The sequence below is a fragment of the Lucilia cuprina genome, chromosome 2 (genome assembly GCF_022045245.1).
Source record: "Lucilia cuprina isolate Lc7/37 chromosome 2, ASM2204524v1, whole genome shotgun sequence".
NCBI lineage: Eukaryota > Metazoa > Arthropoda > Insecta > Diptera > Calliphoridae > Lucilia > Lucilia cuprina.
In genome coordinates, this window is record NC_060950.1 from 45,070,094 (window position 1) to 45,085,663 (window position 15,570).

Below are 15,570 nucleotides of genomic sequence, written 5' to 3' on the forward strand. Positions count from 1 at the left end.
AATATGAACGAATTCGTAATGGCACTAATGATGACATAAATACATTTTTGTAGTCTGCTAATGTCCGACTTCCACAAGCTTGTTTGTATTCTGGAAGTGCTGATAAACTGTCACATCCCACTTACACATTAAGACAACATCACAGTTATGAATTTTCCTTAGTTGGTCTTCTGAAAAGTCTGACACAATTCTTGATGCTGTGTTTTCGAGCAAAGATGATATATCAATACAAGCTTCCACATCATTAACAGCAATAGGTGATGGTAGGATAGTTTGTTTTTTCCTGGATCGCCTTGTATGATGGTAATATATTGTGTCCTTTTTCATGCAGAGCTTTCCTTAATATTTGGTACTTATTTCGACTGAGACTCAGTTCCAACATAAGCGCTATTGCTTCCTCTTCAGTAAAATTTGATTGTGATGTTGGAGTTGGTATACTTTCCTTAATTCGCCATAAGTCGTTTTGGTGATGCATTAGGAAGAATAGTTGCAAAATGTACGCCATCCATAGGTTGGTTTCCCTTTTTCAGCATTTCGTTAAATGTATCAGCAATTTCCTCATTTGAGATTGAAAAAAGTGACCTCTTTTTTTGACCTTGAACATAAATCTTCGTATGACTTGCAAGGCGCTCCTGCTGATGTGTTGTAAGTTGAGATTTCCGTAGTAGTTTCCATCCAACTACAAAATTTTAATCGAAATTTCTTTTGATTTCCATCCACAGACTTACTTTTTACATTTTTGATATGCCTGTTTTGTCTACTTTTCTACTATATGTAGTTTTTATATAATTTGAAATGTCTTCAATTCTTTCTGGTCCTTTTGAAGATACACTCCATAAAACGGAACACAACTCTTCGTACTTTAATGTAATCTTCATTGTAGATTTATTAAATATGGTACTTAAAATCTGAGAAGTTTACTTATATACCAATTCTTGTCATTTCCGATACAGGTATTCCAAAGTAAAAAATTACGAACTGTCTATCTAAGTATTAACATTTAGGACTATATTACTATAACCTGTAATTCAGTCATTGATATTTCTTATTAGTGAATGAATCGAAATTATCATTTCCTGTATATTTTTACCTACATAATCATAAACGAAACAGAACGAAATGATCTGTCGAAAAAATTTAGGTAAAAAATAGTTATAAATTTCTGAAAATTTAAGCATAATAGGACCTTTCAATTATAAGGATAAGCAAACAAATAGAAAATAGGTAAATATAAGATTTAAACATGTTCTGTCATATTTAATACTAAAATATGAAAAATATGAAATTAAAGGATACAGGTTTAAATGAACATATTTATGAATGTAATTGAGATATTGGCTTGAAATTTTTTGTAAAGGGTCGAGAATTTCCATATCTAACTAAAAAAAGATATTAAGGGATAAATATGGACTAAATTGTTGTAGCTATCTGCGACCCTATTAAAATTTTGATATATAGATCATAGTTTTAGAAATTTAACAAATATGTAATATATGACAAAATCTTTATTTATGAACAAAACTCAATGAAATCTTCAAAGCTTGTTAAATTTGTCATTTCAAATAAGAAAATGCAAAAAAAAACTGAAAAGGTCAAAGGGCATCCCGCAATTCCCAAAAATAGGAATGAAAATCCCAAAAACGGGATTTTTTACATTTTTGCCCATAGGGTCCACATTTATTTAAAGGCTGGGAAAATACTTTTGGAGTAAATAGAAAACATATTGAGGTTTCCAAAACTACTTTCAGTTTTCTGATCCCAGCTTTGGGATTTTAGAACATGTCGCTCAAAGTTGAGGTTTTGATAAAAAATAGGAATCAAAATCCCAAAAATTGGATTTTTTACATTTTTGCCCATAGGGTCCACATTTATTTAAAGGCTGGGAAAATACTCTTGGAGTAAATAGAAAACATATTGAGGTTTCCAAAACTGCTTTTAGTTTTCTGATCCCAGCTTTGGGATTTTAGAACATGTCGCCCAAAGTTGAAGTTTTGATAAAAAATAGGTCATATTCGGAAGGACGCAGTCGCAACATTTTCAAAAAATAGGACAAGTTTTTTACGCCAAAGCATTCTGCGTAAAGATACCTTTTAGAAAACTATAAAATTTTTATATGTTCTTAAAGAAAATTTTATTTTATTAATAAAAGAGTTAAGACACATTTTGGGCAAAAAAACGGCAAAAATCTAAAATTTTTTGAATTTTTAAATTAAAAAACGTATATTTTTGGATCTGTAAATGATATTGATCTGAAATTTTTTGTATATTATTGGAAATTTTGTTGTCTAACTAACAAGAAATTGAGTCCATTTGGTCCAAAATTACGTCCGGTAATAAAAAAAAAGGCGGACCAAGGTATGGTAAATTTTGTATCACTAAATTTTTAAATGCCTATAACTCGGATATTATAAGAGATAAGTAGTATGTCGTAGTAGCATGTTTTTTCAAGATCTCGTCGAGCGCTTTGAGAAAATATAAAAATCTTTGTATTTGGGTGAAAAACAAAAAAATGGCACGAGTTTAAAAATTTTACATGTCGTAGGTACCCTACTTTGAGCCGCCACAGCTCCGTCCCTGGGGCATCTGCGGGGTTCATCTTCAAAACTTAAACTCGAATACTCCTTGGCTACGCTCACGCCATTTTATCCCGATCGGATCAGCCGTTTAGAAATGCCAGATTTATTTCCAAAAAATTTCCATTCTGCCCCACTGTGGTATGTTTTAAAAACAGTTTTTATTTATTTTGTATCTCTGCACACATGTCTATAAACTGTAAACTGTATTACCACCCTCAAACAAATATGAGCTGTATTACCAACATATTTTCAGAGGTAGTCTCAGATTTTTATCCATATCTCGGTTATTTATAGACCGATTTTGCCGATTTCTGATCTTTATTTATGAACAAAACTCAATGAAATCTTCAACGCTTGTTAAATTTGTCATTTCAAATTCAATGAAATGCAAAAAAAAAATTGAAAAGGTCAAAGGGCATCCCGCAATTCCCAAAAATAGGAATGAAAATCCCAAAAATAGGATTTTTTACATTTTTGCCCATAGGGTCCACATTTCTTTCAGGGCTGGGAAATACTTTTGGAGTAAATAGAAAACATATTGAGGTTTCCAAAACTGCTTTCAGTTTTCTGATCCCTGCTTTAGGATTTTAGAACATGTCGCCCAATGTTGAAGTTTTGATAAAAAATAGGTCATATTCGGAAGGACGCAGTGGCAACATTTTCAAAAAATAGGACAAGTTTTTTACGCCAAAGCGTTCTGCTATAAAATTGTTATATCTAACAAGAAAAAATTGAGTCCATTTGGTCCAAAATTACGCTTTCAGAAAATATAAAAATCATTGTATTTTGGGTGAAAAACAAAAAAATGGCACGAGTTTAAAAATTTTACATGTCGTAGGTGAGTACCTACGAGCCGCCACAGCTCCGTCCCTGGAGCATCTGCCAGGTTCATCTTCAAAACTTAAACTCAAATACTCATTGGCTACGCTCACGCCGATCGGATCGGCCGTTTAGAAATGCCAGATTTATTTCCAAAAAAATTTCCATTCTGCCCCACTGTGCGTCAACGAAATCAACCTCGAGGATGGGGCAGTAAATTGGCTAATGAACGTATATATATTCCTATGCCTGATAAGGACACCGCAGTGCCATCAACAGTACTCACTGTATTAATAGCCACTTCAGGCTATCCGGAGGAGTCAAAACCAAAGAGCGAGGAGGTGACCACCAACTCGCTGGAAGACAGTTTAATGGATGACCATGATTGAGGTAGCGAGACAGCTACCAACGCTCTGATGGCTAAAATCAACACAGGTAAAATACATTGAGCTTTAATCCAGGAACCCTGGACGATTCGCAACAAGGTTTCTGGATTAAATCACGTAAATTTCCAACTTTTCAACGCTGATACAGGATCTCGCCCGAGAACATGTATCTTATGTCACAAGAACTTATGTTTTCTCGTCTCAACAGGATTATCAACATCGGATACAATGGTGCTGAAGCAAGGTCGTGGCAATATATTCCTTGCATCTATTTACCTGCCTTTCGATTCTCCGACACTACCTCCAACGTCGGATCTGATGAAACTGGTTGAAGAGGCACAAAGGAAAAATAAGAAAATTGTAATAGGTTGTGATGCCAACTCGCTCCATGTAGCTTGGGGTAGTACAAATCCAATCGCAGGGGACAAGCCCTCATGGATTTCTTTAATACTAAAGACTTGATAACATTGAACTTAGGCAATAAAGCTACCTTCGTCAATAGAATTAGAGAAAAAGTATTAGATATAACTATATGTTCAGAAGAGCTTATAAACGTAATTCATAGTTGGAGAGTTTCGGACGAGCACTCCTTTTCTGATCATCGGAAAATGGAAACGTTTACAAGTGCCCTGGTTGAATCGTTCGAGGACAACTGCGCTCTGCGAGAGCGGAGATCTGCCCAGGAAAAACCCTGGGTAACTGGGGAGATCCGGAACCTTGGGAAGACTCTTCGCAAACTATTTGACCGGGCGCGGCGTACAAAGACCGCAGTATACAGGGATGAGTATCGTAATAAACTTGGTGAATATAAGAAAATCGTTCGAAAAGCCAAACGAGACTCCTGGAAACTTTTATGTGAACAGGTAGATAGCGTAAATGACGTATCGAAGATAAAAAAATTCCTATCCAAAACTCATGTCTAACCGGAATCTATGATCGATGACACGGGCAGGAGGCTTGCGAATATAGAGGAGACAATGAAACTCCTAATAGATTCTCATTTCCCACCCGGTATATTGAATAACATAGATGAAACGATATTGGAGGAAGGGGAGGGTAACACGGAAATAGTTATTACAACTGACATGGTTAAAGGGGCAATCAAGAGCTTTGCTCCCTATAAAGCTGCAGGGCCGGATGGAATTTTCTCGTCACTTTTGCAGATGGAGGCGGGACTGGTTTCCGTACATCTGTCACAGATATTCACTGCATGCTTAAAATTGGCATATACCCCAGTTCAATGGCAGGATGCAAGGGTAATATTTATACCCAAACCAGGGAAACCTAGCTATGCGACACCTAAAACCTTGGAACGGATAGTCGATAGCATGGTTAAAAGCAGCATACCATACAAAGACCTTAATGTAAAGGGACGATCGGTGGAAACCGCTTTAAATGAAGTTGTCCACTACATAGGTGAATCTTTCGATAGCAAACTGTATACACTGGCAGTATGCATTAACATCGAAGGCGCTTTCAATAACGTGCACACTAATACTCTTATCCAATCCCTAGACCAGTTTTATGTTGACGGGTGCTCCGTAACTGGATCAACTACATGCTAAGGAACAGATGGATAAGCTGCGAGATGTACGATATAACTATCAGGAAAAAGGTATTTCACGGTATACCACAGGGTGGCATTTTGTCACCTTTACTCTGGGTTACCACGATTAATAGCCTCCTAAGGACCCTAACCGAGAAAGGACTTAGACCTGTCTGAGTCCTGATGTCGTAATACTTCTAAAGGGAAAGGATCCAAATTACTTGTGTAGAAGAGCTGAGGAGGCTCTGAATACGGCTTTGAGCTGGGCTCAACCGAGAGGCCTCAATGTTAACTCGGCGAAGACGGAAATCTGTCTTTTCACAAGAAAGACAAAAATTTCTACATATACTGAACCTTGCTTCTTGAGCAAGAAGATTCCGGTGCCAGACAAAGTTAAGTACTTAGGTGTAATACGTGACCGGAAATTAAAATGGAGACACCACATAGAGGATAGGATCAACAAGGCACATCGGTGCTGGGCGATATGTAGGAGAACCATAGGCATGAAATGGGGTCTTAGTCCTACTATGACAAATTGGCTTTATAAAAGTGTAATTAGACCAATTCTAGCTTATGCTTCAATAATCTGGTGAACTGCTTTGGACAAAAAGTGTAATATCAAACTACTACAGGGAGTTCAGCGTACATGCTGCTTGTGCCATGGTGCCATGTGTACTACTTCAACCAAGGCTCTGGAAACGTTGCTAGATATTCCACCCATTGAAACATATATAAGATATGAGGCGGCGCATACAGCCGAACGGCTCTTTACTTTAGGCGAACTGACCAAAAACGGTTATAGGACACGTCATCAATGTATACTGGACACATTGGAAGGTTATACACATTCATCGGACGTGCCTGATTGCATACCAGACACTGAATATATCGGAAACTTTGAAACGCTAATCCCAGATAGAATGTCTTAGTCAAGCGGAACATTGGAGCAAATACCAGTAGGAATCCGCTGCTACACGGATGGCTAAATTAGGGGACAAAGTGGGCCTGGGGTTCTATATTGAAGACCCAGAAACAGAAATATACCACCGTTTACCTAATCACAACACAAGCTTCCAGGCAGAAGTACGAGCAATAACGGAATGTGTAAATTGGATTAGAATAAATATGGCGCCCACAGGGCTTAATATATCTACCGACAACCAGAAGGCAATTTGTGATAGAATTAAATCTAAGACCGTATTGGATAGTAAGAAAGCTTTAAACTCTGGAGCACTTTCTTTGCCATTGTCAGGCATTCGTCGAAGTTAGATCCAAGTATCTTGGAAGTGATGTTATTCCGGAAATAACATTCTTAACCAACACCGATTGGAAGATTCTTAGGAATTACGTCCAGGAAACTGAGTTTCTGAACATGAAAAAAATAATACATTCAGTGAAAAAAATTTTTTCTTGAGCTTGAGCGCACGACAGGCCCGGTAGTGGCCTAGGTGTATTTCTTCGGATTTGATGTAGTATACATCCTCCTATCAACCTAACCTACTTCTGAGAAATTTCATAGCTATACTCGTATTTTTAAGGCAGTAATGAGCGTTAAAGTATTTTTATGAAGGGGACCTTATATGGGGGTAGGGTCAATTATAGACCGATCCACATAAGATACATACTTATGTCAAATTTCTTCGCAATATTCGTATTTTTACGCCAATAATTAACGTTAAAGTTGTTTTTTTAAGGGGCCTTATATGGGGGTAGGGTCAATTATAGACCGATCCACATAAGATATACATACTTATGTCAAATTTCTTCGCAATATTCGTATTTTTACGCCAATAATTAACGTTAAAGTTGTTTTCTTAAGGGGCCTTATATGGGGGATATATCTTACTTCTGTTTAATTTCATTGCTACAATCCTATTTTTAAGCCAGTAATGAGCATTAAAGAAATTTTATGTGGGGACTTTTTATGGGGGTTAGGGTCAACTATGGACCGATCCACATAAAATTTGGTAGAGAGATATTGCCTAGTATAAAACTTATTTCTGGGAAATTTGGTAAAAAGATTATGGGTAGTATAAAACTTACTTCTGTTCAATTTCATCGCTATAGTCGTATTTTTAAGCCAGTAATGAGCGTTATAGTAATATTATGGAGAGGACTTTATATAAGGGGTAGGCTGAATTATGGACCGATCCACATAAAATATCATAAAGATTTTTTGGCTGGTAAGAGACTTACTTATATCAAATTTCTTCGCTATATTCGTTTGTTTAATCCAGTAATGAGCGTTAAAGTCGTTTTCTGAAGGGAACCTTATATGGGGGTAGGGCCAATTATGGACCGATCCACATAAAATTTCATAGAGAGGTTTTGGCTAGTACTATACTTGTATTATTTTAGCGAGTAATGAGCGTTAAAGTAATTTGCCGAAGAGGACGTTATATGGGGGGTAGGGTCAACTATGGATCGATATACATAACATTTGGTTGAGAGATATTGACTTGCATGAAACTTATGTGTGTCGAATTTCATCGCTTTATTCCCATTTTTAAGCCAGTAATGAGCGTTCAAGTCATTTTCTGAAGGGGACTTTATATGGTGGATAGGGTCAATTATGGACCGATATACATAAAATTTTGTTGAGAGATATTGGCTTGCATGAAACTTATGTGTGTCGAATTTCATCGCTATATTCCAATTTTTAAGCCAGTAATCAGCTATTTAGTCCTTTTATAAAGGGGACCTTATATGGGGGGTAAGGCCAATTATGGCCATATGTCCACCATAATGCAGAATTATATTGCAGACGTCAAAAAACTGACCTATGCGAAGTTCATAAACAACGAATTTGTGAATATTTGAAACTATACATTTGTATGGGGGCTATGTGAAATCGTTGACGGTTTTGCCCATTTTCAATACCAAACATTTCTGATCAATAAAATATATTTTTGGAAAATTTCATCTCAATATCTCTTATTTTGTGGACGCTATCGTAACTACAACAGACAGACGGACGGACATGGCTAGATTGTTTTTGAATCTTACAAGGTCCCAGAATATATATACTTTATGGGGTCTTAAAGCAATATTTCGATGTGTTACAGACGGAATGACAAAATCAATATACCCCATCTTTTTTGATGGTGGGTATAATAAACTGTTTTGCGTATTGTGCAATAAGTATGGACATCCCGCTTCATATCGAGGATGTGAGAAATTACAAACAATTGAAACAAAAACAAAATGCTAGGAAAAATACTGTAACTGAAAAAACAACATATAATAAATACAATAGAGAATTTACTAATAAAAAGGATTCTTTTGCAAATATTGTTAGAGGAAATACAATTAATATGGAAGAAAATTCCAATGTAATTAATTATTTTATGCAAGAAATAAAACAATTTATGATAAATATGAATAAACAAATATCAAACCTACAAAAACAATTAGATTTACAAGTGTCTAGAGTAGATGCAATATACCTCGAACAACCAGCCAATAAAAATTTTAAAAATCTTAAAATTGTTCACATTAATGTTAATTCTATTCATTATAAGCAGAAGATATGATCTTCAACAATTTATCAATAAACATAAAACTGATATTATACTTTTGAATGAGACCAAACTGAACGCAAAACATGAACTACAATTACAGAACTATAGCTTAATTAGAAATGATAGGAAAGATGCTATACGTGGTGGCGGGACAGCAATATTAATAAGAGATAATATTAAATATAGTAATTACACAAATAGATACATAAACTTATTTAAGACTTTAGAGGTTTGCATTATTAGAATTCATATGAACACAAATAGATGTTTATATATAATTTCGGAGTATTATCCATCAGCAAAAACCATACTGACTTTAAACAGGAACTTACTAGACTCTTTGAATCAATAAATTTGCATAATATTGATAACTATTATATTTTGACAAGAGATATTAATAGCAAACATACAGATTGGGGCAATCAAACGAGAGAATATTTTACATAATTGGTTACTAGATAATGAGATCCGCTACAGGTGTAAACTCTATGCATCAACAACACCGTCATATCCCCGCACAGGATCATTCTTAGATATTTGCATAGATGACTGCAGACTACACATTAGAACTGAAAATAATACATTAAATTGCCTCAAAACTTTGGACTACGACAGCGATCATAACGCTATACAGATAATTGCTAAGATGGGAAATGAACAAAATTTTGCATTCTTAAAAAAAGAAACTGAAGTGGTAAGAAATGCTCTAACTGGAAAAAATTTCAGGAAAAAATTGTTCAAAAACTAAATGATGACGATCTGATTCTAAACAATAGAAATCTTACAAATGAAGAGATAGATACAAATATTGAAAGAATGAATAAACTGATTATTGAAACAATTAAGGATGTTGTACCGAAATGTAATACTAATAATTACTTAGCCGAAATTTCTAATTCAACGGTGAAAATGCCTTATAAAGGAAAAAGTAGGATTATTACTCAAATAAAACGAAATAATAGACTAGAATAAACATTAACGGAAACAAACCTCAATTTTCAGAAATGTAAACTTAAATTAATCAGGAAACTTATAAACGAAAATTTTTCGAGAATTATTAATAAACGTATACAAGAAAAATTGACAGATATTGATCCAAAAGATTCTAAGTATATGTTTGGTCAAATTAAGAAAAACTTTAAACATTTTAAACCTTTAAATCTTGTAAATGTAAATATGATCAGGGAAATTATATAATCGATGGACCAAATCAAATGGACGATGTTACAGAATCATTTTTAGAATCAGTCCACGTCTAAAGAAATTGATCATCAGAACCATATACATACCCAAATAATTAACACATTTGATCAGTTTCTCAATACAAAAACCTTATTGAAAATAATCGGACTTCGTTAGTTAATTTTTGTGAATCTACACCATCAGATAATATTAATGATGAATATTTTATTAACAAGAAAGATTTAGTATTTGTATTTTCCAATTTAAAAAGCAAATTATCCTATGGAATTGATAATATTCCAAATATAGTACTAAAATGTTACATAAATATATATTAATGAGTATAGTAAACTATTTAACAACATGCTGAATAATTCTCTTTTTCCTAATATATGGAAAACAGCCAAAGTTGTATTATTACCAAAAAAAGACAAGGACCCCAGTAATCCTAAAAATATTCGACCGATAAGTGTATTACCCAATATTAGCAAAGTTTTCGAGATATCCATAAACAACAACATATCCAAATTTTGTAAAAATAGGAATCTTGTAAGTGAAAAACAATTCGGCTTTAAGTACAAACATTCTACAAGGAACTATCAATTCTCCTATTTTATTTAATTTGTATATGTTAGACCTATTAAACCAAATAGATAACATAATTGTATTTGCAGATGATATTATTATATATCATGCCAACGACAAAATTTGGAAAATTAATCAAAATCTTCAGAGACAATATAATATTGTGAAACAATATGCAAAGGAATATGTGAAACTATACTTTTCAGGCAACCAGTTAATAAGTGCAACTATGATATAAGAATAAATTGAAAATAATTTGGAATTAGATCTAGAGAGGCAAATTGTGATATCCCTAATAATGAGATAGTTAAGTATTTAGGTGTATACTTATACTTATATTCTTATATTTTAATCAACACGTCAACGAAATTCTACAAAAAGCAAGAAAATCCTTCTTTTTATATCATTCTTTATTTTACAATAAATATATTAAATCAAGAGTTAAAATATTAATGTATCAATCTCTTATCAGACCTATTATAACTTATGCGTGTTCTATATGGTTCAATATATCACCTTCTAACATGGAAAAGATGCGAATTTTTGAAAGGAAATGTCTTAGAGCATGTACTACACTTTACAGATCTTCAGAAAGTAATTATGTAAAATATATATCTAATAGGAAATTATATAATAAATCTAATATAATAAGTATAGACAACTTTATAATAAACTTAATAAGAAACACGTGTTAAGATGTACAAAATGTCTAGAAAAAAAATAATGAAGAATTGAAAGAACTGAGAGCTGCGGAAAAAAGCAGAATCCAAGAAGAATTTAAAGTTCAGATGGGATTAAACATCGACAAACCACTTCCAAGTTGCGTTAGTACAAATGACGGTAATACGGCGAGAAGGTTTTTTCGTGATTTTGAAATTACTTCAAAAATAAATGGAATCGACAAGGAGTTGCTTTGAAGAGTTAACATTATTTTAATGGCACTGAATAGTAAACATAAAATTAATGGAAATCGATTTGGGGAATATACATCTGAAATTTCTATATTACTTGTATCTCTGTATCCATGGAGGGAACTAACACCAACAGTACGCAAAGTATTGTGTCATGGTCAGTCAAATAATAATTTAATCGAATATTCTTCCACTTGGAGAGTTAACAGAAGAAGCCCAGGAAGCGAGGAATCGAGATTTTAAGCATGTTGAACTTTTCAGCTCAAGAAAATGCTTCAGGCAATCACAGAATGAAGATATTTTTAATAGTTTACTTCTATCTTCTGATCCTGTTCTTTCATTTTCATTTTTTTATATTACCTTCTGGATATGTATACCGATATGACAGATTATTTTATAGAAAATAAGTAGTGTTAGGAATTAACTATATAAGTAGGTTGTAAGAATTAATTGTATTATGTTTAAGATAAACAGTTCAAATAAAAGAAGCTATTATACTAACTGATGATATTGTATTAAATTGTGTTTTATATTTCGGTGGGCGGGAAAGGTGGTTTGTGTTGGGTGATTTAGGTGTTGTTGTGCGTGGCTCATAATAAAATTATATTTTTTTTATTGTATATACAATGGTATAGTCTTTAATAAAATAATTAACTAAATAATTTTTAAAAATTGTCCAAATATTTTATTCAACACCAAATGTATGTTCTGTCATACTTAATACTAAAACATGAAAAAGATGAAATTAAAGGACACAGGTTTAAATGAACATATTTTTGAATGTAATTGAGATATTGGCTTGAAATTTTTTGTAAAGGGTCGAGAATTTCCATATCTAACTAAAAACAGATATTAAGGGATAAATATGGACTAAATTGTTGTAGCTATCTGCGACCCTATTAAAATTTTGATATAAATCATAGTTTTAGAAATTTAACAAATATGAAATATATGACAAAATCTTTATTTATGAACAAAACTCAATGAAATCTTCCAAGCTTGTTAAATTTGTCATTTCAAATAAGAAAATGCAAAAAAAAATTGAAAAGGTCAAAGGGCATCCCGCAATTCCCAAAAATAGGAATGAAAATCCCAAAAACGGGATTTTTTACATTTTTGCCCATAGGGTGCACATTTCTTTCAGGGAAAATACTTTTGGAGTAAATAGAAAATATATTGAGGTTTCCAAAACTGCTTTCAGTTTTCTGATCCCAGCTTTGGGATTTTAGAACATGTCGCCCAAAGTTGAAGTTTTGATAAAAAATAGGTCATATTCGGAAGGACGCAGTGGCAACATTTTCAAAATATAGGACAAGTTTTTTACGCCAAAGCATTCTGCGTAAAGATACCTTTTAGAAAACTATAAAATTGTTATATGTTCTTAAAGAAAATTTTATTTTATTAATAAAAGAGTTAAGACACATTTTGGGCAAAAAACGGCAAAAATCTAAAATTTTTTGAATTTTTAAATTAAAAAACGTATATTTTTGGATCTGTAAATGATATTGATCTGAAATTTTTTGTATATTATTTGTTGTCTAACTAACAAGAAAAAATTGAGTCCATTTGGTCCAAAATTACGTCCGGTATTAAAAAAAAGGCGGACCAAGGTATGGTAAATTTTGTATCACTAATTTTTTAAATGCCTATAACTCGGATATTATAAGAGATAAGTAGTATGTCGTAGTAGCATGTTTTTTCAAGATCTCGTCGAGCGCTTTGAGAAAATATAAAAATCTTTGTATTTGGGTGAAAAACAAAAAAATGGCACGAGTTTAGAAATTTTACATGTCGTAGGTACCCTACTTTGAGCGGCCACAGCTCCGTCCCTGGGGCATCTGCGGGGTTCATCTTCAAAACTTAAACTCAAATACTCCTTGGCTACGATCACGCCAAATTTTATCCCGATCGGATCAGCCGTTTAGAAATGCCAGATTTATTTCCAAAAAATTTCCATTCTGCCCCACTGTGCATACTTGGTGAAGGGTATATAAGATTCGGCACAGCCGAATATAGAAATCTTACTTGTTACATTATAAAATTCTAAATGTATTAAATCAGTTTTTATATAACTAAACTCTGTTATTAATAGAATTAAATTAAAACAGCATATATTTTAAAAAATCATTCAACGTCTCTTCTAGAGAAATTAAAAACTATATATTATGATATTGAAATAATAATTTAAACAAATCTGATTTTTATTTTTAGAGACAATTTGGAAAATGGTCAAATGGCATTCATTTGTTTGGTATCTACTTTATTAGCTATATTACCCGCAAATTTGCATCTTTTCACCGATTTAAAAAAGAAAAATTTCTTATATACTTTAGTCAACACGTCTTTATCGTTTTTTTTACTATCGTTCCAAGTAAGTAAATTATAAGTTATTAATATTTAGTTTTGTGAATTTAATACTATAATACTATACTATAAATAAATATTCAGTTGAATGCTAATAAGATTAATGTTGTATAGTAACTACAATGGCTTAAAAACTTTTATTATTTTATCGATTCTAGAGAACTATTACAGAGGTCCCTAAAGTAAGGCACCTACGATATGTATTTTTGAATCGATCCTAATCATTACACTATAAAAAACCTCATCCTTATTATAAATTATCACTGATAGATTTAATAATTAAATTGTCAACATTTTTACCCACCCTTGATAAGTTTTTTGCTAACTGTGTGTACAAATATTTCTATGTATTTCTAAATTACTTTCTTAAAAGTAGAGTTAATTTTCAATTCAATGATATATAAAACAAGGTAGACGTTTTTCGTTTTTACAGGTAAAACTAAAAAGAAAATATTTAAACCTCTTGATAGGTAGGAGGATGTATACTACATTAAACCCGAAGAAATAAAAAAATGCTGCCTACATCAACCTGAAAACGAAACATTAGAGCAAATACCAGTAGGAATCCGTTGTTACACTTGTGGGAAATCAACAACGATTTTTGTGAGAATTGTCTGAAATCTAAGATGTACAATTATATATTATCGTGAATAGTTAGCATAACACTGTAAAATTCACGTTTTTACCTGAAACTGAAAAGCATGGATATTACCCACAATGAAGGACCAGACAAAAAAATTAAATTTACCCAAATATTTTCAATATTCGTGGAATTTATATTAACGCAATTATTAGGCCTGTCACAGATTTCCATTCCGATCGAAAGTGGAATTAAAATGACAATATTTTCAGAATCACTTCACATTTTATATGTGAAATCGTCCATAATTTAAAGTTATTTTTTGTATAAGTTTTTTATCGATTTATTTACAAGCTGTAATTCCACTTTCGATCGGAATGGAATTCTATGATATTATTTAGGTTTGATATATTAAAATTTATTTGATAGATTATTTTTTAAAATTGCCTTAAATGCAAAATAGTAATTTATTTTCGAACGGCTTATATTTTTTGCTACAAACCTCATTAATATCAAGTATATAATTTTATTAACAGGAAGTGTGTGCTTTATTAGTTTTTCTTGGAAGAAATACAATAAGTTATCTACTCACGAAAAACTTTGCTGTAAATATTTTCGTGGTTAGCCAATAACTGCTTGTTTAAAATTATAAAAACTGTTAAAATTAAAATCTATTACAAGTTTGAAAATAAATTTCATACACATTTACGAACTTTTTTTAATATATTTAATGCAACATCGTATTTTTTAATGGCTTATCGATTTTAGTATAATCTTCTTTATCAGCTACCTAGTTAACAATTTTTATTTTAGCGGTGCTTCGTAAAAAAAATTAAGTAAATAATTTGATATAAGCGTAACCAAGGAATGAATATTCGCGTATAAGTATTGAAAATTAACTCCACAAACATTTCAAATGCGAAAGTCCTCTATCGACATGTACAATTTTTAACCGAGTGCCTTTTTTGTTTGCTCTTGAAAATATCCTAGGAAATCTTAAACATGCTTGCGTGTGCTATTCATCTCTTATAATTTTCGAGTTATAAGCATTCGAAATTTGAAACATAAAAATTTTGGCTTACTTTGTTCCATTTTTTAAA

The 15,570-nt window shown here is 32.4% G+C and overlaps 1 protein-coding gene across 8 annotated transcripts in view; it reads left to right on the forward strand.

Annotated features, from left to right (window-relative positions):
• The window catches only part of LOC111686066 (probable dolichyl pyrophosphate Man9GlcNAc2 alpha-1,3-glucosyltransferase), a 363,172-nt gene that overhangs the window by 158,386 nt on the left and 189,216 nt on the right, over window positions 1–15,570 (forward strand). For 3 of the 8 annotated variants that reach the window (XR_006940045.1, XM_046945103.1, XM_046945107.1), the window contains one exon: window positions 13,738–13,897. The exons of 1 other annotated variant lie outside the window; for it this stretch is intronic. Coding sequence is in view for 2 of the 7 variants with exons in the window: in XM_046945103.1 (XP_046801059.1) it covers window positions 13,738–13,897 (160 nt within the window). In the remaining 5 variants the exon portion in view is untranslated. Of the gene's footprint in view, window positions 1–13,737; window positions 13,898–14,323; window positions 14,494–15,570 lie in introns of those variants that run through there. 4 more of the 8 variants (XR_006940046.1, XR_006940050.1, XR_006940051.1 and 1 more) reach the window with 2 other exon arrangements.